The sequence below is a fragment of the Puma concolor genome, chromosome A3, assembly GCF_028749965.1.
Source record: "Puma concolor isolate L17-30 chromosome A3, mPumCon1.1.hap2, whole genome shotgun sequence".
Taxonomy (NCBI): domain Eukaryota; kingdom Metazoa; phylum Chordata; class Mammalia; order Carnivora; family Felidae; genus Puma; species Puma concolor.
The window spans coordinates 97,369,011-97,394,951 of NC_141669.1; the positions used below are offsets into that span (position 1 = coordinate 97,369,011).

The following is a 25,941-nucleotide window of genomic DNA, read 5'->3' on the forward strand; positions in this document are numbered from 1 at the left end:
AAAGACTGAGTTTTATACTCCACAAGAGGAACTGGACCCCAAATCTAATTTTAGCCATGAGTCCCACAGTAAGGGTTAGAAATGACCTTCAGAAACAGAGCGAAGGGGAGGGGGAAGGCAGAATTAACTTCTTTTTGGATGCAGCTGTGGGTTTCATGGGGATTCATCCTGAGCTTTCGCGTGTTTTTGTTGTTGTTGTTTTGCACAACCTTGGCCTGTGGTTAGACCCTATGGAGCCAGTCTTTAGTGTACATGCTGCTGTTTCTGTTTCTAGGAGCTTAAAGTGGACTTCAGGATGAGGGAAAAGCTTCCTCCAATCCAGTGCTACATACAGGTTCTGACAATCACTACATACTATCAGGGAGGAAAGATTTTTTAATTAATTAAATTCTCGCCACATGTAAGTAGGCTCAGAACTTCTGCCCAAATGCTGAATGGTTCTGACATTGCCATCTACTTTTAAATCATGTTGGAAAGCGTTACCTTGTATCAAGCCAGCATCTATGTTAATGCAACCTACACTTATTACTCCTATTTTGTTCCCGACCCAAGTATCTTGTTCGTATCTTTCAAATATTCAGAGTTTTGTTTCTCCCCTTCAGTCCTTCTTCCTTTATGGTTTTCAGCAAACGACCCACATGACTCTTCTTATGCCCCAATTTGTCTACGTCCCTTTAAAATGAGATCCAGGAACTGAACTGTGGGCTCCGAGGGTCTTTATCATTTTCCCACCGTCCAGACGTCAAGTACATTAGCTATTCTATGTCATCCTCATTCCCCATTAGCACAAAGACAGGTTGCAGCTGTTCAGCAAGCATTAATTGGTGGTGATAAAATGTTGTGGCAGAGAAATGTCTGACAAATGTGTTCAGCAAGTCCATGACCCTAAGCCAAGTTTACAAAACTGTAGTTTGGAGTAACTTTAAAGTGAATTTTAATTCATTCTGTAAAAGCCTATGTAGATAATTCAAACAGGAGAGCTTCTTGGACCTCACTGCCCATCCAACTGGGCATCCCATCCCTGACCAGGGATCTGCATCTGGAATGTAATGATTTCAAATCCAGAGTTTATTGCTATCATGGATTATCCCAGACCACCTGTATTGGTTCGGAGAAAGGCAGTCTGGCAAACCCCTTTCCAATTCCAAATCCTTGTACTTGAATGCATATTAGAGGTGTAATTTGAGCTTTCTTTTCCTAACTTTCGTTTCCATTTTCTAACTGTGCTTTTCTTTGAAGTAGACAACTGGGTCAGATTAGACAGGCTCAGTTATAAAGGTCACAGATAGAATTTCAGCATTACAAAAATGCCAAATAAAGATGTCTCCTTTACAGTTGGGCAAGAAGTATTTCAAAAGAGGATAACTCTGTATAAGCATTAAAATACTATAGATGTCATATAAATATATATTCCATATAATAATATATATGTAACTGCTAACATCATATAATGTCTAAAAACGACCAGTACAGCTGTGCCACTAATAACAGTAAAATTAGCTGAGAAACTCTTTGGCAGAATACAGTTCCTTCTTCACAGAACTGTGAGAATACTGGTTGGATATATGGACAACCATTCAGCTCCTGGAAAAGGGGCATCTGTGTGGTCCAACATGCTGTGGCCTTTCTCCACCTCCCAATGTTGGATAAATGAGAGATTGCAGCCACACTTAGTCTCCATCATTTGGCCATTCTTTTCCCTTCCCATGTTGGAGTAAAATGTCATCAACTACAAAGTGCCACTGATAGGCTCTCACCATGGAATCAGAGGCCTGTGTGGGCCACTCAGGGAACGCCTCTTGCGACAGGGTTATTTAAAAATAATATGCACAGGGACGCCTGGGTGGCGCAGTCGGTTAAGCGTCCGACTTCAGCCAGGTCACGATCTCGCGGTCCGTGAGTTCGTGCCCCGCGTCAGGCTCTGGGCTGATGGCTCAGAGCCTGGAGCCTGTTTCCGATTCTGTGTCTCCCTCTCTCTCTGCCCCTCCCCCGTTCATGCTGTCTCTCTCTGTCCCAAAAATAAATAAACGTTGAAAAAAAAAATTTTTTTTAAATAAAAATAATATGCACAGAGTGGGGTCAGACACATTGTATTTCTACAGATAAAATCATTAAGCAGAAACACAGCAGGATTTGTTTAATAATAAAGTGGTTTGTTGAGGTTTGGAATTTTATTATTTCTTTTTAGAAAAATGAGAAAATTTACAAGATGCAAAGGTCTTACACAATACATTATCACTAAAGTCTGTTCTCTGTACACCTTAACACAGGCCCTGGCTAAGGCGGTGTTGGGAAGAGCATGGACAGCATGAATTGCAGTTGCGACCCATCATGGACACGCAGAAATACACCACAGTGTGAAAGGAGGACTCGGTGACAAATAACGCTGGACCGGCCTGTTCCAAAAGCAAGCCAAGAACTCACAGGAACCAGCAAAGTCTTTCTGTGGGGGGAGCATGGGTGTCTGTCCTGTTGCAATACGCACGGGGTGTGCTCCCCTGCACCGCCGGCACCCACCTTTCCGTCAGACCACAGCAACAACAGAGAATGGTAACGTTCCTTTGGTGGTGGTGTTTGGTTTCATTCTGCTTTGTTTTTGCAGGGCTACTCAGGTTCCCTATTTCTTGTTTCTGGCTTCCTTTTCATGATTCAGTTCCAAATTCTTAAAGCAGTGTAGGTACTTAGCATCTTCCATGAATTTTTCAGGATCCAGTTCCACCCGATGATAATGCACTAAAAAGAACAAAGATAAGACACATTACAGGAAAAGGTGCCTTCAAATTTGCCTTCAAATCCTATTTTAAAAATATGACCAAGCATAAAAAAAATAGCTGAAGATACCCTTTCAGTCCATACAATGATAACAGCGTGACAGAGTTTCACTTTACTACGAAAAATCTGCCAAGCTGTCACATATAAATCCAAACACCTCATCAAAGTCTCCAATTTATTAGAACCTCATTCTTAGAGCTCAGAAAGACACTAAATATCTGGGAATTAACTCACTTCTAAATGGCCTTTGATCAAAGAGAAATCACAAGGCAAATTAGAAAATAGGTTAAAACGTGACTGTGAATGAAAATGCAACGTATCACAATCTGTGATACTCCCTAAGGCAGTACTTAGAGGGAAATTCATAGCATTCAATGGCTACCTTAGAAAAGAAGATGTCACATCAATAATCTGAGTTTCCACCATAAGAAACTAAAAGAATAAAAGAGTAAACCCAAGGCAATAGAGAGTAGAATAGAAACTAATGAAATTTCAAGCAAAAACAAAAAAAATGGAAAGATCAATAAACCTGATAAACCTCTTGCCAGACTTACCAAGAAAAAAGAAGGCATAAATTATGAATATCAGGAATCAAAGAGGCAACATCACTACATGTTTTATAGACATTAAAAGGATAAAAAAGGACATACCACGGCGTAATTCCCACAAATTAGACAACACAGATGAAATGGACAAATTCTTTGAAAAAAGATACAAAACCTTATTTCCAAATCCTTTTAATGATGAGGGAGGCAGAGAGGAACCTAAATAAAGCACAGAGACAGGGAATAAGCTAAACACTTGCTTTTGGGATATTCTTAATGCTGCTCAAAGGATAATGGTAGGCTCTTCAGTATAAAATCTCCAAGTGCCTCAAGTTTTCTTCTGTAATTCTGAGGCTACAACAAAAACCAGCTGGTCTTGCCAAGATCTATGAAGCAGGCAATTGTCAACCAAGAGTTTAAACCCCAAACTTAACACAGCAGTTTCTATTCTCTCAGATCTAAATTCTAATTGGATGAACTTTGGTAAAAGCAGAAGATTCTGGTAATAGTGGGTTGCACAGTGATACCACATCTGTGAATATGCTTCTGGGTACACTCAGTACAGGTCACATTCTTAACAAAGGGTTGTATTATGAACAGATGCCTCAATAGAATTAACAGCCTTCCATTCCTGCGCCCAGCTTGACATGGAGGCCCATGGGCCTACACCAGAAAGGCTAATTATAACTTCAGCTATGTTCTTCAGTTCTCTAGACCCACACAAGGAACTAAAATTTCCCCCAAGGCCTACCCTCACGCTCTAAAACCCACCAGTCATAGTGTTGCACTATTTCTAAGAGATCTCAAAGACCACAAGGGAATGGGGATTATACAATATAATTCCTGGGGACCATATTTAGTTCTATTTTTAAGTCAAGAAAATCAGTCCATTTGCTCCTATATTTTAATCAAGATAGTAACCCAAACATAGGCACCTGGGTGTATTGAAGCCTCTTTCCTCATCTGCAATAGTAATAACTGAAATCCTGAAACTGGATCTCACATTGACCCTTGGGGAACTTCATCTTGGTGCAGATTAAAACCTTTGTTTTGAACTTAAAATGAGCTTTGGGACCCTGCTTTAATATATTATTCTTTTACAATTACTTCAGATAAATATCCTAGATGTTTTAAAGCTTTGAGATAATAAATTTATGCTTCCAATGTTTGATGTGCAGATGGAAATGATAAGGTTTACATAATGATAATGTTCACAATATTCCATTAGATGATGAAAGCAGTGGCATTATATATACAGTCTATCTTTAAGTATGTAAAATTAGAGAAAGATACAGAATTATCTGATTAGAGAAAATGTTATAAAAGCATTATGTTAATAATGATTATCTTTGATGAGATGGCGGGTGACTTTTATTTTCTTTGAGCATTCTGGCATTTTAAAAAATTTTCTGTGATGAATGACCATTAGTTCTATAATACAAAATGGCTTTCAAAAGAAATTTTACGAGGAAGACAATTTAGAAATTCTAGTTCCCTACCAGAGAATCACAGAACTAGAAAGGATCCTGAGAGGTTTCATGCCAGGGGTTCTCAAAGTTTACAGTAAACCACTTAGGCCTAGGGACTACATTAAGCACTGACCCTGAAGGATCTGAACTAAGAATTCCTTCAAGAATTAACTGTTCTAATACTGGAATACCCAACAGGTGCACCTAATCATAACATCAACATTAATATTATGAGTGATGAGCTCCCAAACTGCATGCAAGAGCCTTCTGGCCAAGTAGTAGACACTGTCCCACCTAAAAGACACTGCCCCCTGCCCCTCACGATACATGGATTGGTCAAACAGATGCCACTTTTACTTTCGATCTCACTTTTAACAAATGCTCCTTCTCATTTTCTTAAACGTGACCAAGGAAAAACCTAGAGGCCAGGTTGCTGGCTGTCAAGTGGGAGTGGCTGGAGATAACACTCACACAGCTAGACGTATGAAAAGGGAGGTGGGGAGGAGCTATCTGTGAGGTCCACCTGCCACATCAGAAGCACTGAGTGGTGGGGCGCCTGGGTGGCGCAGTCGGCTAAGCGTCCGACTTCAGCCAGGTCACGATCTCGCGGTCCGTGAGTTCGAGCCCCGCGTCAGGCTCTGGGCTGATGGCTCAGAGTCTGGAGCCTGTTTCCGATTCTGTGTCTCCCTCTCTCTCTGCCCCTCCCCCGTTCATGCTCTCTCTCTGTCCCAAAAAATAAATAAAAAAATGTTGAAAAAAAAAATTAAAAAAAAAAAAAAAGAAGCACTGAGTGGAAGTCATGTGCAAACTGACAAACACACAATTCTGCACAAGAGGGTGTCAAAATTTAGAAACCCTGGAGGAAGGGTAAGGTGCCTCCCTATGAGAGCTCAACAGAGGACGACATCTACTCCCTGTGAGTCAGGTGAGCTATCTCAGGGCAGACATGACCCGCAGGCTGGAGGCAACAGGCAGTAGTAAGCATCTGAGATAACAGCACCATAATTTCATAGCCTTGTGGAAAGAAGCTTCTGGAATGGTTCTCTTTTATTGCCTGCAAACATTGGGGGCAGTGGGGGATAATCCAGCACCAGAAGCAAGGAATTCCTCAACAGCCTGTTCGAGTCTCTCAAAGATGCTGATTTCCAGCCGATCTGCTTCTGACTGTAGGCCATTCGAGCAACCACAGATGTAAGTGCTCGAGTTAAGATACACAGACCACAGACCTGCTCTCCAAACCACTGTCAAAAGAACCCAGATTTTATATATTTATTTCAGGCCACAGCTAGGAATCCAATCTGAATTCACTTACCTAGAAAAGAAAGGCTGTTCTATGAGAAAACATGGGTTGCTGAGAAGTCCACGTTATCAGAGAAGGATTCACTCTGACCTAGCATTTATTGTGACTCCAGTGAGCCTGCACTGAACTGTCAAGGTGAAGAATCTCTGCCTTTACTCGAGGCTGATGGTCCTGACCTGGTGATGTGTATAAGGGGCCAGTGATCTGATTTCCCCATTAAGACAGGAAACCTTGGTGTGGTGTACTAAAGGAAGAAACTCCCAAAAGAAATTAGTTTTTAATTTGGGCTTAACTTCTACCCTATTTCTCACATATATTTGTACGTATTTAATCATGCCTGTCTTACAGAACTGGCAGTGGTTCAGAATTTTCACTTACCCAACTGAACTTTCTGCAATGACAGGGTTGTTCTACCTCAGCACCATCCAAGATAGCAACCACTAGCCAGATGTGGCTACTGGGCACTTAAAATGTGGCTACTGTGACTAAGGAAATGAATTTTAAATTTTGCTTAATTTTAATTAATTTACACTTAAGTATCCATATATAAGTAGTACCTACTGCATCAGATGGCATATTTCTACGTTATCTGTAAGCTTAGCTCAACACTTCAGCAAAAAACAGAATCACTAACTGTGGCCAGCTTCTTGCCAATTTATTTTCTAATAAATGAAACTGAGGCAGAAGCTAGGTATGCTGAAAATCCAATTCTACTTCTGGTAAAGAAACATAATGTGCCTACTGTGCATCAGTGAGGAAGCAGTTCAGCCTCATGTATAGCAATGGCCAGAATAACACTAAGGTTTGGAAACAGTAACCTCCTCTAGGTTAGAAGAAAGAGAAGGGGGCAGAAAATAATCTTTGACGAAAGACTGCTTAAAATTTCCCAAACGTATTGAAAGACAAACATTTACCAGTTCAAGAAGCTCAGAAAAGTCAAAGCAGTCATCAGAGTGAGACTCAGATGTGATACAGATGTTGGAATTATCAAAGAAAAACAACTATGATTAATATGTTAAGGGCTCTAATGGGCAAAGTAGACAATATACAAGAACAGATGGATAATACAGCAGAGAGATGGAAATGCTAAAAATAAAAAACACCATAACAGAGAAGAAGAATGCCTTTGATGGGCTCATCAGTAGACTGGACATAGCCAAAGGAAGAATCAGTGGACTTGAAAATAGGTCAATATAAACTTCCAAACTACTGAAATGCAAAGAGAGAAAAGAACAGAATTGGAAAAGGAGGTGGGGGGGGCATGAGTGCCTCAGTTGGTTAAGCATCTAACTCTTGATTTTGTTTCATGGGGTCAAGCCCCATGTCAGGCTCTGCACTGATAGCATGGAATCTACTTGGGATTCTCTTTCTCTGCCCCTCTCCTGCTCACTCGTGTGCACGTACACACACACACACACACACACACACTCTCTCTCAATATAAATAAATTTCAAAAAAAAAAAAGAATGGAGGAAAAAGGGAATTGATCAACCAGGACATGGGGCAATTACAAAAGGTATAATATACATATAATTGGAATATCAGGAAGAGAGAGAGAGAACAGAGCAGAGTGTTTGACATAATAATGGCTAAGAACATCCCAAACTGGAAAAAAAAAAAAAAAAAAAAAAAAGAGAGAGAGAGAAATCCCTGAAAGAAGCTGAGGGAAAGGGGTAAGGGGGAGGGAGGGAGTGGGGACGCTGTTATTAGCATGTGATAACATGTGATACACGTGAAGCTGTACAAGTCATCTGAAGGTGGACTTAGGTTAAAACTGCATGGGAATGCAAGCTGGTGCAGCCACTCTGGAAAACAGTATGGAGGTTCCTCAAAAAACTAAAAATAGAACTACCCTACGACCCAGTGATTGCACTAGTAGGCATTTATCCAAGGGATACAGGTGTGCTGTTTCGAAGGGACACATGCACCCCTATGTTTATAGCAGCACTATCAACAATAGCCAAAGTATGGAAAGAGCCCAAATATCCATCAATGGGTGAATGGATAAAGAAGATGTGGTATATATACACAATGGAGTATTACTCAGCAATCAAAAAGAATGAAATCTTGTCATTTGCAACTACATGGATGGAACTGGAGGGTATTATGCTAAGTGAAATTAGTCAGAGAAAGACAAAAATCATGTGACTTCACTCATATGAAGACTTTAAGAGACAAAACAGATGAACAAAAGGGAAGGGAAACAAAAATAATATAAAAACAGGGAGGGGGAGAAAACAGAAGAGACTCATAAATATGGAGAACAAACTGAGGGTTGCTGGAGGGGTTGAGGGAGGGGGATGGGCTAAATGGGTAAGGGGCACTAAGGAATCTACTCCTGAAATCATTGTTGCACTATATGCTAACTAACTTGGATGTAAATTTAAAAAAAATAAAAAATAAAACAAGTTAAAAAAAATGTGTACTGCAAACTCTAGGGCAACTACTACAAATTTTTTAATTAAAAAAAATATGGGGCGCCTGGGTGGCGCAGTCGGTTAAAGCGTCCGACTTCAGCCAGGTCACGATCTCGCGGTCCGTGAGTTCGAGCCCCGCGTCAGGCTCTGGGCTGATGGCTCGGAGCCTGGAGCCTGTTTCCGATTCTGTGTCTCCCTCTCTCTCTGCCCCTCCCCCGTTCATGCTCTGTCTCTCTCTGTCCCAAGAATGAATAAACGTTGAAAAAAAAAAAAAAATAGAAACAGCACGTCAGAGGCATAGTTTTATACATGAAACACCACCACACGTTGACACAGGAAGCAAAATGAAAGCTGTGGAAATGAAAGAGATTCTACCTTCTACAGGGGAAAAACACAGTGAAAACATGACTATCCTTTAACAGAACACACACACACACCCTGCTCTAGCTCATTAGGAAGAAATGTGCTCAGCCAGATATGTCTTATTATTCAGACAAAGGTCAAGTTGAAAAAGCAAACAGATGGCAGTTTCCAAAACACTTTCCTTGCTTGGTTTCAAGTGTGTTGACATTTGAGGACAGAAATGTGGGGTGCTGCTCAGGAGCACGCTCCTCTCACACCCTAATGACAGCAGCCAAATAAATATGCAAATGAGGCAATACTCAACCTTGCAATCAAAGGCAGAGAGCACATGGTCCCACAGAGAGGCTGCCATAGCTAGCACAGGGGGAAATGGGAGGTGCAGCCTCACAGAAAACCTTGAGCCCTCCCAGCAAGGTGAGTGAGCCTGAAGGAATGAGGCAGAGGACAAAAACAGAGGTGCACTTTAGCACTTCCATGTTCATTTGATAAAATAAGAAACATCTGCAATGTGACAGAAATGTCAACACCCTGGGAGTATCCTCTAAAGGTTTCTCATTTTCAAAGAAAAATATGCCCAAGCTCATGCAACTTCTCACTCCACTTTCTTCTGCCTTTTCTTTCTCTCTCATGCCTTGGAAACTCCAAGCTGCTCCCTTAGGTCCTGTGAGGCTCCCTAGGGCTCTTCCTGTTTGTAAAGAAAAGCAAATGAAAACTGCAGCTCCCCTCACAGAGGCAGGGGTGGGGCTTGCTGTTTTTCTGTGGAGCACAGTCAATGCCAAGGTCACCTTCTGTCTGTCACTACTTAATTCAGCTCTTACAGATATCTGAATATTCGGTGGTGATTTTGGGGGTCTACTGGGATGACAAATTTCAGCAGATGGGGCAACAAAAAAAGCCCATGGGCAACAAAACCCCCAAAATACATAACTGGAAGACCATCTGTCATTTACTCCTGGCCCCCTTTAGGGTCTTCAAATCTGAGTACATGTCTATAATCCCAGAAAGGTGCAGGAGAGGGGGTGGGTGCCCCAGCTCCTCCCTGATCCTTGGCTGGCTGCAGCAGAGGTGCCTCAGAGGATTCCTCACATCTGTCCATACCTGGATGTCAGCACCAGCCACCCAGCCTCTGCTGTCATCTCTGGTTTGAATTCCAACTGGACATCCACCTTAAACTGCCAATAAGCAAATGGTTTTCCTCATGAACTCAGTCAAAAACCCAGACAGTGCTACAGTGCTAAATATGCTAAATATGCAAAGAAAACATGGCTTCTGTATTTTCATGGGCCCATCTAAATGTCCTCACAAGTCTCCATCCCACTGAGTAGCAGCAGGGGAAATGTTGAACGCACAGTAATTCTGCTCGCCTGGGTGTTGGAACAGCTGAGTCCTCAAGTGGCCTTTGTGCCTCGGTGACTGGTGTGGTTCAGCACCTGGTGCTGAGCCCTGGGGCACACCACTGAGCAGCACCTGATTGCTCAGGGGCCAGAGCCCCCACCCCTGTCTGACCTGACCTCAATTCAGCTCTCACTAGCACTACAGACCCCTCACGCCTTACCCTGGGAACCACATGGAGATCGTGGCTGAGACCTGCAAAGACTCAGTGCTATGAAGAGCTGAGGTCAAGACCCTCCTGGCTTTCTGGGCACATTGGCCTCTCTCGGCCTCTGGGGCAGGCTCACCTCACCCCTTCTAATAGGACCTATGGCCAGCCCAATGAACCCCACAAACCTCTCTTCTGCACACCTCACAAGGCAGGTGAGACCCTCTACTAGCTCCTGCTGCATCCTGATGCCTAACCATGTCTTGCTGCCCCTTCTACTCAGCTGCAGCAGTCTTGTAGAGACCTGCAGCCATCCTATACAGTAGTCTCCTTCCAGAATTCCCACCAGGGACCAGAGCACCAGGACCGCAGGCCTCCAGCTCTCCCATCAACCTAACCACCACCCCAAGGACTCTAGCCTGGAGCCAGAACACCAAGTGCGGCCTTGGGCTTCTCCTCCATATGTCCCTTTTCTCTCTCCCACTGTGTCTCCTAAACTGAAGCTCTCCTTCACCTTCCCTCCTACCAGACAGGGCCCCTCTACATCATTCTTCTGCACTCACCCTCTCCCTGCCTCCTTCCTAGGGCCATGAAGATGACACAGCTGCAGTGAGCTTGATTTACAGGGAAAAGGAAAACACATCTACTCTTTTCTAAACACTGTGCCCTTAGAGTTTGCTTCCCCCACTACTGTGTCCCCTCTCTGGTTAGTTCTTTTTGACCCTTGAACAACATGGAGGTTAGAGACGCCAACCCCTACACAGTAAAAGTCCATATAACTTTTGATTCCCCAAAAACTACTAATAGTGTACTGCTGGCCAAAACCTTATTGATGACATAAACAACACATTTTCTGTATGTTATACATATTATACACTGTATTCTTACAGTAAACCAAGAAAAAAGACAATGTTATTTAAAAAATCATGAAGAAAAAATACATTTATAGTCCTGTACTGAGTTTATTATCACCAGAAGTTTTCATCTGTTAACAAGATGCATTGTCAGTACTTACATCATCATCCTACATGATACAAAACACTATACACTTTATACGTATTACTAATGCTAGACATCAAAAATGAAAAGATAATGTGAAAAAGAAATTCATATTTATTTACAGGTGTAATGATTCATGCATTAATAATGAAGTAGTAGCAACAGGATTGCTTTATGGTAGCCTAGCCTACACACTAATGAATGAATGGTTATGAAATTTTTGTGGCATACAGTTTTACGGTCATATTCATAATACAGTACTGTCAAGACCACTTTACCACTGTGACAATAGGCCAATATGCAGTTTCTCCAATTATAAGAGAGAGGGGCATACTGTATAGCAATTCTTTGAAAGAAAAGTTGTAAAACAGTAAGAGAACAAACACATTTTCAATTTCATATCAACTATCACTCACCTTACGCCTCTGTAAGAACAGGTTCTCCACCTCCGCACATGTCTTGCACACAACATTCTACATGATGAATACGTAGACAATGAAGATGATGACAAAAAATGTCTCATACAATTAATCGGTTTTCACACAAGGACACACACATACACAACCCTAAGTTTATTAACTGTATGGATGGCATGATGATGACTTTCTATTCATTAAGCAGAAGTGGATCATCATAAAGGTCTCTGTCCTCACTGTCTTCACGCTGAGTTGGCAGAGGAGGAGGAAGGAGGGCTGGTCTTGCTGTCCCAGGGGCGGGAAAGCAGAGGAAGTGGAGAAGGTAGGAGGGGAGGCAGGTGAGGCAGGCACGCTCAGTGTAACTTTATGGAAATACCAAACATTGTCATTTCTGTCTGACTTGTTTGCTTTTTCTTTTCTGTTTTCAAATGTTTCTATATGGCACCAATCATTCTTCCACCTTTGCTTTAGTTTCAGTGTCCAATCACAAAAGAAGTCAAAAGTAGTCATGAATAACTGGAACCCTTCTGCCAGACTAACAATTTGTTTTCTGGCACTGCTGCTTCTATGCCTTCTTGCTCATCATCTGAAACTGTTTCGGAAGCATTCGTCTCTCTCAAGTCGTCTTCTGTTAATTCCTCTGTGGTGCCTACTAGTTCTTGAATTTCTCCAAGATCCATATCATGAAACCCTTCTACCACCCCCCCCCCCAACTCACCTTTTTTAAAACCATATCGATAGTCTCTTTCATGATTTCCTTGGTTGGTTTTGTTATAAATCCTGTGAAGTCATGTACAATATCTGGACAGAGTTTTCTCCAATAGGAATTTATCGTTTCAGGCTTGATGGCTTTCACAGAATTTTCTAGAATAACAGTGGCATCTTCAATGGAGTAATCCTTCTAGACCTTCTTGATGTTCTATCAGAGTTCTCTTCCATAGCACTAACAATGTTTTCCATGGAGTCCCGTGTGTGATGAGCCCTCAATGTCCTCATGACTACCTGATCTACTCCCTGAATTAGAAATCATGTGTTTGGAGGCCACAGACCAATTTCATACCTGCAGTGTTGGACTCACGGGGTTCTGGGTGGCCAGGGACATTGTCCAATACCAAAAAATCTTTAAAAGGCAGTCCCTTCCTGGCAAGGTACTCCCGTACTTCAGGAACAAATCATCAATGGAACCAATCCAGAAAAAGAGTTCTCATTGTCCAGGCCTTCTTGTTATACAAGCAAAAAGCAGCTGGTGTGTGTTTATTCCCCTTCAAGGCTTGGGGGGTTAGCAACTTTATAGATTAGGGAAGTCCTGATCATAAACCCAACTGCATTTACACAAAACAGCAGTTAGCCTCTCCCTTCCTGTCTTAAATCCTGATAGTTGCTTCTCTTCCTTACTAATAAATGTCCTTCGGGACATTTTCTTCAGGATAGGGTACTTTTGTCTGCATTAAAAACTTGTTCAGACAGATATCCTTTCTCTTCAATGATCTTCTCAGTAGCATCTGGGAACTCATCTGCTGCCTCTTGATCGGCAGATGCTGCTTCTCCTATTATCTTGATATTTGTAAAGCCAAACATTTTTCTAAAATTATAAAAACCATCCTTTGCTGGCATTAAATTCTCCAGCTTTAGATCTTTCTCTTTGCTTTTGCTCTAAGTTGTCACATAATGATTTCACTTTTTCTCAAATCATCTTAAGAGTCTATAGGTATGCCTTTCTTTTTTTTAAGTTTATTTATTTTTTGAGAGAGCAGGGGGAGGGGTAAAGAGAGAGAATACCAAGCAGGCTTCATGCTGTCAGCATGGAGCCCAATGCGGGGCTGGAAACTCAAGAACTGTGAGATCATGACCTGAGCCAAGTCGGATGTTTAACCACCTGAGTCACCCAGGTGCGCCGGTATGTCTTTCTTATAGCAATCCTGTACCAACATAAAAGCTGCATTACCAATATGAGATAAAAGGATATTTCATAAAAAGTGCAAGGCTTTCAGGCCTGCTGGCATTGCTACAGCAATGGCTACACAAATTCTTTTTTTTTTTTTTTTTTTTTTACAATGTTCCTGATGCTGGATTCATTATCTTGAGATGGTGGGCACTGAAGCTTCAGACCTAAATCCATGAGACATATTAAGCAATTCAACTTTTTCTTGTGGTGTTAAGACTTTTCTCTGCTTCTTGGGAGTACTTCGAGCATCACTAGTGGCACTCTGGATGAGTCCCATGGTGTTATTCAAGGTTTAGGGTATTGTACTAATAAACACGATGAAAAGTACGCAAGAACCATGAGGTATCACATTTTACTACAATACACAACTTACGGCAGGGACAAACTGTTCGCGCAGAGATAATTAGCGTCACATGATGTTTTAAGTGGATACTCACAACACCTGAGCTCATGGTAATAGCAACAGTGGCTAGGAAATTATTACAGTAGTATATAGCACGTACTATAGCTAATTTATGCAGTTATGCATTTTCACTTGTTTGCATTTCTCTCCACTGCAAATGGTGCCACATAAGTGTTGGTGTGTATAAATTTTGATAAATTTTAACTTTTTATAGTAGATGTATGTATATTTTATGGTAGTAACTGGTAAAATAGACTGGTACTTACATAGATTTTTTTATGCATTCATGACATTCCTAACCTTTTCTTAATTTCTTTATATTTCTAAGGCTACATAGTTTGTCTGCAAGCTTTTGCAAATTGTTGTAAATCTCCAAAAATGTTTCCAATATATTGGAAAAAAACAAAAAAAAACCCATGTATAAGGAGACCCACACAGGTCAAACCCGTGTTGTTCAAGAGTCAACTGTAGTGGGATTTACCCCAAGTTCTACACTACCCAATCAGCAATACCTTGAGAATAAATATGGTTACAGTTTTTAACTTTTCCATCAATTTTAGAAAAGCAAAAATAGATACCTACCAGTCTATAAGAAATTTCACCTCTTAAACTCTGGGAGATGTTGGAAAGAGATGCCCACTTTCACCTCTTCCCTTGTTTTCTATTGTGAATGTGTCCTCTAGCATGTTCTGTGACACACAGTTACTGTCTCTTTCTCTACGCATGAGGCATTCAGGTATTTTTCTTGCCCATAGAGATGGCAAAATCACTCCCAAGCTACCCACTGGGTACAGGAAACTAATATCCAGGATACCTTTCTACTGGGATTATTCTAAGGCCAAAATCTAACTCAAATAGAAAGTTATGTTTTGCACTGTTATAAAGAGTAGAATTCAACAACATCCCTCAATAAACAAAACAAAGATTTGTAGTACTGAACAGACACAGTTACATCAAAAATCAAGACATTAAATTTATAAAATATATGAGCAGGTTGATAATATAATCAAGAAAAAATGCAACTAGGTGGCATAAGAATTTTTTAAAGCCATTTTGAAAATACAAGGTCCAAGGCACATCTGAGTGTGTGTGTGTGCACACGCATGTGTGCGCACGTCCATTTAGGTTGATAAGCTGTGCTTGGTTACTGGGAGAGGAGTGATTATATATTTACTACTTTTCTATTCATTGACTTCATCATGGGAGTCTGAAAATTCAATTTTTAAAAATTTACTGTAAGGTCCCAATACTCATTGAGGAAAAAGCTATTATTTATAATCTTAAAATTACATGGAAAAGACATGGTGCTGTGTCAGAGTAGGGCCATAAGAATAAAAAGCCATGTAGGCTGGGCAGCTGCCCTCAGTTCAAGGAGCAGAAATAGAATATATTGGGTCCGGATTTTGCTTCTGAACCAAGGAACCACCTACTATTATGAATGTCATCCCCTGCCCATCAGATTAGCCAGTCTTTCATCCTTCATCCAGGGGTCAGGAGTGCATGCTGGGGTGCTCTCTCCAACACAATCGCCAGGGGGCAAGGGAGGTGCCACAGAAACATAGGAGAGTCCCCTTCAACTTGCCCCTCCCACCCCAGCCTGCTAGGACTGTCACCAGGCATTATGGCTTTACCCGCCTGACATTCACAACACCACTAGTGAAAGGAATGAGTTTGACTCTCTTAGTTAATAAAGAAAACCAAGAAAGCAAAGATTACATAGCTTAATGTCACACAGAAATTGGCAGGATGGAAATAAGAACTCAGTGAGATCCTGTGTGACCGCTGGACCCACTTAATGAGCATAACTGTAAAAGTAACTTAAAAAGGCACTCTGCGCACTGTCTTTGCGTGGTGCAATTCACCCCTCAGAAATTTAGGGTTAGTGAACAGACTGTAAGTCAGAAGCACTAGCAATATTTGTGATGACAAAACTCACAGCTGATATGAGCAAATCATCACAGAAATTTTAAGGGAGTGGGAATGGAAGTTTTATATGATATAAATGCCACATAAAATATTACTGTGTATTTGTGAATTATTTAGACACCACACAGCAAGCTTCAGAAGACTCTCCCTAACTCACACCAACTGTGTGAGTTCATGAATAAAAACCCATGTCTTTAGGTCAAGGCCAAGAAAAGGGGGAGCTTGTGACTGTGACAAATGAAGCAGAGTGTGAAAAAAACTTCCCTCTGATTCCTGCTTTGCTTTCCCATTAGTGTGAGAAAAATCAGCCAAGACAAGTGACCATAGCTCTGTTGCTCCCGTAGTTACTTGGAAGGAAACAGAGTGATTAGGGGAAAAGTCAAGAGGACATTACAGGATTTATTATCCAGCGTCTCCCTCCCCTTAAAACTGTCAGTGAATCAGGGCGCCTGGGCAGCTCAGTCAGTTGAGCGTCCAACTTCGGCTCAGGTCATGATCTCATGGCCCATGAATTCAAGCCCCGCATCAGGTTCTGTGCTGACAGCTCAGAGCCTGGAGCCTGCTTCAGATTCTCTGTCTCCCTCTCTTCCTCTGCCCCTCTCCTGTTTGCGCTTTATCTCTCTCTCTCAAAATTAAATAAACATTAAAAAAAAAAAACCATCAGTGGATCAACAACATAACCTTCCTGAGCTCTCTGTTCTGTTCCTTTGGTCTGTTTATGTTTGCAAGCCAATTCCACAACACCCAATTATCACTACAGACTCTCTAATATATCTCAGTGTCTAGTAGTGTGCATCCTAAAGGTCATTTCACAAATGGACTTCCCTTTCAGAAGGAAAGAGAAGGCAGAAAGCCATCTTAAGAATGTTCTCCTTTCTCACCATTCAGCATCTCCAGGATGAACCCATATGCTGACATGGTTTGAACCACAGACTACGTATAAGCTGAAAGCTCTGAAATGTATGGCCAGACCTTGCTCCTCTCTTGATTTCTGCTACTACGTACTAACTGGCCTGATGGTTCCAGCCTCACTCCCCATGGCTGCTGGAGTCATCTCCTTAAACTTTGCACCTGATCATGTCATTTGTATCTTTGAACCTTAAGAGGTTCCCTGCCACCTCAGGATGAAACCCAAATTTCCCAACTGCACATCAGACCCTTATGACCCATAATCCTATTTGTCTGATTTTACAGAAGCTCCCTGGATACCCCACTGCCCACTTGCACGCAGTGTTCTAGCCACTCTTCTTTACCTCTGTTCCAAAACTCTCTGTCCTTCCCCACACCAAACAGTGTTTGCATCTGCTTTTCTCTTGGCTGTGGCAGCTCCCACCTCGCCCCTCGTTTGCCCATTTCCACACATCCTCCCCTCCGCGGAGCCTCACATTCCCATCACCCCCACAACAAACCATGCTACAATTATTCCTTTGCTTCTCCCTGAACTTGTGAACTCCAGCAAGTATGAGGCTCTCAATAACGTGCTCACTGGGGGAACAAACTTGAGCAAAGGGCCATCAGACAGCCAGGTCAAGGTTTAGATGCCTCTGACCATCAGGCAGAGAGGGAGACTACTACTACAGTGAGCTGAGAGGCACTCCTGGGTGTGGAGGTGACAAGGTGCTGTGACAGGCAGAGCGAACTGAAGGATGGGGTGGGCAGCTATGAGAGGAGGCGGCTGCAGGTGACTGTGGTCCCCGCTGGAGCTGCCGAGAGCAGCAATGGAGAGGAGGGCGCAATGGCCAGGAACGGTTTGGGTGAGGCTCCAGGTCCGGATCACACATCTGCGAACACTCTGGAAATGCTCACAGTAGCGGCAGTTGTTAGCCGACAAAGGCAAGTGAGGAAGGAGAACACTCCAGGCCCATGGGTACCCCCAACCCGACCCCGCACCTCAACTTTTCTCTCCATCCAGGAAGGCGGCAGATTTCAGGAAGCTATGGATGAATGTCCATAAAGTGAATTCTGCCTCAAAAGCCATTCTGTTCTCAATTTGTTACCATTTGCCCAAAATGTCAGAAGATGGAGCTATGCAGGGAGGGGCGGCTCCTACCTGAGTTCCATCCTTAAGTCTATGGCTCCCGCTCAGAAGACACGTCGCCCTCTGCCCCGCTGCTGGCACTGCGGTCTTCTTTTCGGGGGGCGTTTCTTTCTTTGCTTGATTCAGAAGGCCCCTTGGCTCTGGTCTTTTCTTTCCTCTGCTGCTGTTTTTCAAGCTTTGACAGCTGATTATAAAAAGTAAAAAGATTTGTTTTACAAACGTAAACGTGTGCCTGTATATCAAAAACACCGATTACTTCCCACGTAGCAACCACTGAAAGTGCTTCTGTCTGATAAGCCTGTGTGCCATAACGGTTCAGATGTGCCAAGTGGCCAGCAACATGTACATTAGTCAGTCAGGCACCTCAGTCGTTGACACAGATTAGTCACGTGTGTGATCTCTCCGAACTTTCCCCACCCATAACTCATCCTGCCATGTGCTATTTGAAAATGGTCAGCTAACAGGCTTCTCTGATAGGCTGAGATGAGAAGAGCCCTATAAATAAAAGTCTTTTATCCGTTTTTTTTTTCTCTGATGTTTCTCCAGCTTTTTCTAAGCACACTGTCTTCCCACTTACTGTTTTCTAAAGACTGATCAAAACACTCCACTATTTGCTGAAGATAACAGAGAAGGCTCCGAATAAAGTACATTAAGCACATTTAGACATCGTCTCAATTCTCAATTTATTCTTTGAGACTGAACTTATCCATAGCCAAAACCGCCAGTGTTCCTAGTAGGCCACGTGGTGGCTACACACGGACACTGGCCACAGGGAGCCCTCTCAGACTTCCTTCAGGCCGGCTGGGGGACATGCCTCTGGCACCCGACTCCAGAGGAACCAGGGTCCACTTCCTCAGTGGAAACCACAGACTAGACAGTTGAAAGAAACTTAGATCATCTGACACCCTGAGCAACAGCAAGTCCACTCCAGAAAGGCCTGCTGAGAAACTTGTCAGAGCACATTGGCCAAGTGTGAGCCCAAAGGATTTTCTTAGACCAAAAAAGCCATCTGTAACAAAGCCCGAGAGACAGCAACACCCAGTTTCATCTGCCTCCCAGACAAAGACTGCAAACATTTTATAGTTCACATGGAAAGAGGGAAACTAAATGAAGGGCTGGCTTCTTCTCCCTGCCAGTCCACGTCCCACATCCAAACACACAAAGAAAACTCACTACAAGCAACCTGCCATATCATCTCTTGATTACAGACAGACTGAGCAAAACCTTAAGATCAATCAACAATCAGCTGCTCTCAATTTGGTCTAGAAAAATCACATTTATTAATGGTTGACTTATAACACTATCTTTCCCACTTCCCATTTACCTGAAAAGCTCCAGTAAACAATGAGGTTGGTTAACATGCTAAGTAGATTTTGTGAATAAAGACATCACTTCACCTTTGACCCATCAACTCTCCTCCCAGGTAACTCCTCTGGAAAAATTCTCATTCATGTGCACAGGAAAGGCTCACAGAAATGAGCAATGCACTACTGTTTGTATCAGCAAAAACCCAAACAGCCTAAATGTCAACTGACATAAGGATAGATAAATGTAATGTGGTATATATACTCAAATAAAGCAATACCATAACGCAAATCTACATATATCAAAATGGGTAAATCTTTAAAATCATGTTATGCAAACCAAATTAAGTTTCAAAGGCTATATACAGCAGGATTCCATTTACACAAAACAACACTATATATTGCTAATGGGCTTATGCAGATATGGTATGAACTAGGTGAATACAAACCAATTTCAGTACAATAGTTAACTATGGGGAGACAGAGGAGAGAATGCGATCACAGTGGAATGAATATACATGGGTTCACACCATAACTGTCAACTTTTACTTTTAAAAACACACCAGGTATAGAACAGGGCTGCTGACCAGTGCTAGTATGTGAACTGCTTGCTACCAGCACTTAGACCATCCCACCAGTAAAATGCTTGCACCGGGATGTAAACCAACACATAACTTCCTTCAAGTCTTGCTGTGAAAGTATCAGCTACTGAACCATGTACTTGGTGGCATTTTTCTCTGTACTATTTTACCACAGATAAAGGAGGAATTTCCTGTATCTAAGGTGACAGCCTTCCATCCCCATTCCTCTTTTGGAATTAAAATGCTCCTTTTCTTTATGAAATGATGAGGATGGTAGATGGGTGTCCTTCTGTCTTGCTCCTTTTTTGTTTTTGGCAAAATGATCTTGGATTGCACAATGTGAATGTACTTACCATTATTGAACTGTATATTTAAAAATAGCTAGGATGGTAAATTTTATGTGTATTTTATGACAATTAAAAAAACTTTTTATTGTGCTATATATAATTGACATATAATATTACAAGAGTTTCAGGTGTACACATAATGATTTGATTTGTATATACTGCAAACTGATCACCACGATAAGTCTAGCTAACAGCCATCACCAAAAAAAATTTGTTAGTGATCTTAGAAAACACAGAGTTGGCACTCTATGCTGGACGTTCCCCCCACCCCCAATTTCTTTTTTATCTTTTTATATTCCTAGTTCATGAAATCCAAACATCTGGAAATCAGTGTTCTGCAGTGAACTGTGATAAGTTGCCTTCTGCTGCCAGCAGCTTACATTTACATCAGTGTCTATGTATGTGTTTATACATGTATGTATAATATATGCGTATCTATAGACAAATTATACACATACACATAGAAAACCATGAACATGTTCCAAGTTAGATACTAAGAAAGCATGATTTTTATTTTAAAAAGAGACTCTCTCCATTATGTTTCCCCTCTTTAGAGGTATAAATACAGAAAATGTGAACATCACCAATGACTTAACCACACCAAGCCTCCCCCCACTGCTAAGATTCAATCTCATGCAAAGGCCTGTTTGTCCCAACCTGTTCTTCACTTTCTGCTCTTAAATGCTGGTGAGAAACCAGACTCTGGGAGAGTGACAGGGAATCATTCCCAATTAAAGCAGGTTTCTCCGAGGTTCCTTGGGTACCTACAGTACCTATCTGATGCTGCACTGATTCAGAGGTGCCATCAAAAGAGTGTGAGACTGTGGAAACATCGGTTTGACCTTTCACCCCAACCCTGTCCCCTCCCACCACAGACCACACTTGTAAATCATGTGTGATAATTATTTAAGTGACAAGCATAGCCTGAGTTTCTATAAATGAGGTGATGCTGATTCTCTTACATTATTTATCTTAATACAACCCAATCACATATGGTTCCATGCCTCAAAGTTCTCTGTGAGAACACTGTGAACTAACCTAATAAATTGAAGCCTTTTCTCAGAAAACTTGGAATCCAAGGCAGACAAAACTTGGAATTTGCATCTCAAGGCAAGAAAGCAGTTGGATTTTTTTTTTTTTTTTAAGAAAACAAATGAGAAAGAAAGAAAAAGAAGCAGAAAAGAAACTGGTAATGCATATGGAATTATGTAGAATGTCAACAGCTTTCAAATTCACAGGGAGATGCATGTCAAGGAGAATGTAAACCAGTACAGGCCCTGTGAACACATGATCCACAAACACTGAAATGGAGTACTTTTGGGTTTTTGTTTGTTTGCTTGTTTTTTAATTAACTGATGAGGGTGTCCATAATGCAAAGGAAACACTGTCCAAACCACACAGGCCTTAGTGTCATGGGGAGAAATCCAACCTTCCCCTGGGCACACAGACACTGTACCTCTCATGGTAGATCTTGGCAAGCTGGGGGTTGGGGGATGAAGCAGGGGGGATGGGAATATCTAGATCCCAAACACCCCAACTCTTGATTAAATCCACTGAGAAAATAAAGGATTTTCTTTGTAGTTAATATTTCCATGCTCAAATAGCAAAATGTAAGAATAAACTAGTTGAACACAGATACTAACGTAGGGCTTGCAAACCTACATACCTTGAAGGACCAGGCAGGTAGCAAAAGAGGGAAGTAACAAAGCATGAGACAACAGGGCATGGTGGAGACTGCAGCCACACTGGAGAGGACGAGCCCCACCTAAGGACATTCACATTTCTTTTTAAGCATCTGGACAAATGTAATGTCAATGAGGCAGATATGAGCCACCTGTTAGGAACCTCCACTTGGCACATCCACCTGTGTGATCCCATTTGCTCTGAACAACCCATAACAGTGGTAGTATCATGAATGTCCCACAGAGAAACCACTGTCAGGGCTCCTGGATGGCTCAGTCTGTTAAGCATCTGACTCTTGGTTTTCTGCTCAGGTCATGATCTTGCAGTTCATAGGATCAAGCCCAACACTGGGCTCTGGGATGGCAGCACAGAGCCTGCTTGGGATTCTCTTTCTCCCAATCTCTCTGCTTCTCCCCACTGCTTGCTTGCTCTCTCTCTCTCAAAATAAACGGGACGGGAAGGGAAGGGAAAAGAGAAAGGAAAAGGAAAAGGAAAAGGAAAAGGAAAAGGAAAAGGAAAAGGAAAAGGAAAAGGAAAAGGAAAAGGAAAAGGAAAAGGAAAAGGAAAAGGAAAAGGAAAAGGAAAAGGAAAGGAAAGAAAAGAAAAGCACTATCAGTTGCTGGCACTACAGGTCTTCCCAGCTTCTTCCTCCCTCCCTGCTGACCCCAGCAACTTGCCACTTCAGAAGTGACAATCTCTGACCCTCCTATCTCATGGGCATAGTAATGGAGATCACAGCCAACAGGACCTGAGGGGCCTGCGGGGGGCGGGAGGGGTGCAGAGAAAGGTTTCTGTCCCTAATAAACACAGGTTTATCAACCAGCCTTGTTCCCAGCTGATTAATGTTGAGTTATTGTGTTTGAGCTTTCTGAATTCTTCAACCATCAAGACAGAAATGTACAGGCAAAACCTGCAGCAGCTTGTTGCTAAACCACCAAGGAGCTAGACCTGCATTTGGACGAGTTTCTCTTTAATTTGGCACAGAGATGACCTTGAGGTCCCTGTGTATTTTCTAGCAAAGAAGATAAGAGCAAAGAAGGATCACAGACTGGCCTGCTGTATGCTACAGGCAGAGTGCCAAGGATTGACAGCACCCCCAGCTTTCTCTGCTTTAACATGGGGATTATAATATTACTCTTCATACATATCAAGTGCTTAGAATACTGGCTTGTCATGAGTGGACATAACCAACCATATACCTGGTGGACAGTCAGCCCCAGGAAGCCAGGGGGCCTGCTTGGTTTGCCTCTGTGTCCCTCAAACCTAGAATGGGGCAGGACTCCTAAGCCAGTGCTCAATATACGTCTTTTTTTTTTAATGTTTATTCATTTTTGAGAGACAGAGAGTGAGCAGGGGAGGGGCAGAGAGAGGGGGAGACACAGAATCTGAAGCAGGCTCCAGGCTCTGAGCTGGCAGCGCAGAGCCCAATGTGGGGCTCGAACTCATGGCTGATGAGCCACCCAGGCGCCCCCATCTTTTTTTTTAAGTTATTTATTTATTTTGAGAGAAAGAAAGCACAAGTTGGGGAGGGGCAGAGAGGGAAAGGAAGGGAAAGGGAGGGAAGAGAAGGGAAGGGAATCCCAAGCAGGTTCTACACATTGTCAGCGCAGAACCCAATGCAGGGCTCGAACTCATAAACCGTGAGATCATGACCTGAGCTCAAATAGGATGTTTAACCAACTGAGCCACCCGGACACCCCTCAATATACACCTTAAATGAAGTTCACCAATTAAGCAAGAGAAGGCATGTGGCTCCCTGAAAGCAATGTGGAGTTTGGTGACTGTAGGCCTAGAGTCTGGTCCCATCTCAGCCACTTGCATGTTGTGAAAACTTACGCAAGTTACATAACCTACTGAACACCCATATTCTCATTTAGTTCAGTGGGCATTTTATGAGACACTCTGTTTTCAGCTGCTAGAGCTATAAACCTACCTGAGTATGGCTTAAAGAGGAAGGAGCTGGATGACCTCACCTATAGGATAGTGGCGCCCCCAGCTCGGCCCTGCCACAGCTCTCCAGAGGCTTCTGCATACCTCTAGACACCCCTTCCTCATTCTGAGAGCTGCCACCATTGCAAAACTGCTCAAAGCAACAAGGTCTAGAGTTAGTTCTCTGATATCCCTGGCACTGATCCTCAGGAAAAGACCATGTCACCCTGTGTGGCCTGTCAACAGCAGTGGGAGAGGCAGGCCAGGCTGAGAGAGAGGAATCTAACCCCAGGCCCATTCACTGATACATGGCAGATTCAGAGCAGGAAACAGTCTGCTGCCAGCATCAAGAGAATGCAGGCAGGACAGGGGCTCTCGAGGCCCAGCTACGAGCAGGAGGGGCGACCAAAGCAAGCAGTCAGTATCGGAGAATCACAGCAAGGAACACAGAGTAGCCAGAGAGTGGTGGGTCTCAAGGGGGGGGAGCAAGCCCCAAGTTCAGGGAGGTCAGGAAGGAACTGGCAAAAGCAGGTCAGCGAGGGCCAATGGAAGCCATGGCTGAGGGTAGGGTCGGGTCAGTGTCCTGTAGGAGGGCTAAGAAGCCACATGAACTCCAGAGCCCAGCAGCATCCTCTGTATATTGATTCTTCAAGAACAATGAAGATTCTTCAGACACATGAAGGTGGAAAGCATAGGCAGTGCAGACCACCCGACCAGAAAACGACAGGCAGAGAGGACAGAAGAGAAGGAGAGGCTGAAGAGCAAGAGGCCAAGGTGGGGCAGGAACAACCCAGGAAAATACAAGAAAGAGTGAGGGGTGAATTCTGGTGAGAGTGCCCCACCAGCAGAAACCAAAGCGTCACCATCCGGGAATGGCAGGTGAGTCAACACACTGCTGGTGGGAACCATCACCAGAGACTTGGGGGACAGACCAGACAGAGCAAACGGCAGGCTGGGGTGCTGCTGGTATGTGGGAGCCCTAGGAACAAATGTTCCCCAAGGTCCCCCCTAGCTAAGACAGCCACAATAATGTGACTTGCATGGTGTGGCACACAAAACCCTGGATGAGTGAGTGCAGAAATGAATGAACAGGACCTGTTGTTTGAAGAGTGACCAGGTGACAGCCCCAGAGAGAAGGGACACTCAAACTGTTGCTCATGTTACCTCTGTGCCTGAACAGCTCTTTCCCAGCATCTGGGGGGAAGGAAACAGTGTGAGGCCCCCACCCAGCAGCACACACTGAGTGTCAGCCCTACCAGTGAGTCTGGCTTCTGGGGCAGACAGCTGTCTCTTATGCAGGTAGCAGCTTACTGGAAAGCGAAAAGGAGGCACTTCTGAGCAAGCCACTTAATCCTCCACACCTCCATTCGCTTTTCTGTAAATGCTACATGGTTATCCGCCCAGTCGGCCTGCCCAGGGCACAAGTGAGGACACAGTGTGGCACGGGCATACGAGCTGGCATGTGGAAAGCACCAAACACACAGGGATCATTCTTACCTGCTCTGTCCTTTCACACACAAAACAGCACTTTGGAGGGATCTTCAAAGACTGATCATTTCACACTGTGGAATCTTCCAATGTGACAATGTCATAAAACACAAAGTGAGTGGGTAACTTCAGGCTTCTGTGGACACTAATGAGCTGCCAGGAGTACCCTGATGAGAAAATCTGAGAGCTCAGTGCTGTGTGGGCAGTGGGACTCCAGGCTCCCCTAGACTCCACCCACTCCAGGAGAAGCTCAGGTGAGCGACACCCACGTGGGCTGGAAGGGTGTAAGCAGAGCTGATCCACATCTGTTGTTGCTGTCACCTCTGCCTGCTTCTCTGGGGAACATCCAAGCCTGCCAGGCCGCAAGGTGCCAGATGCAGGTTTGAAGGGGCCCTAGAAAACCGACTTCTTTACAAATCATTTCAGAACAAAACAGGTGCCCAAGAATTCTTGATGGAAGGATTACTCTTAGAGTG

At 43.1% G+C, this 25,941-nt stretch overlaps 1 protein-coding gene across 3 annotated transcripts in view; it reads right to left on the bottom strand.

Moving 5' to 3' along the window:
* Window positions 1-2,132: 2,132 nt before the first annotated feature.
* DTD1 (D-aminoacyl-tRNA deacylase 1) overlaps window positions 2,133-25,941 on the bottom strand; it is a 197,628-nt gene continuing 173,819 nt past the window's right edge. The window contains exons 5-7 of one of the 3 annotated variants that reach the window (XR_015249336.1): window positions 18,146-18,317; window positions 11,822-11,878; window positions 2,133-2,733 (exon numbers count right to left, since the gene is read on the bottom strand). Coding sequence is in view for 2 of the 3 variants with exons in the window: in XM_025932306.2 (XP_025788091.1) it covers window positions 18,165-18,317 (153 nt within the window). In the remaining variant the exon portion in view is untranslated. Of the gene's footprint in view, window positions 2,734-11,821; window positions 11,879-11,965; window positions 12,184-18,145; window positions 18,318-25,941 lie in introns of those variants that run through there. The other 2 variants (XM_025932306.2, XM_086701593.1) reach the window with 2 other exon arrangements.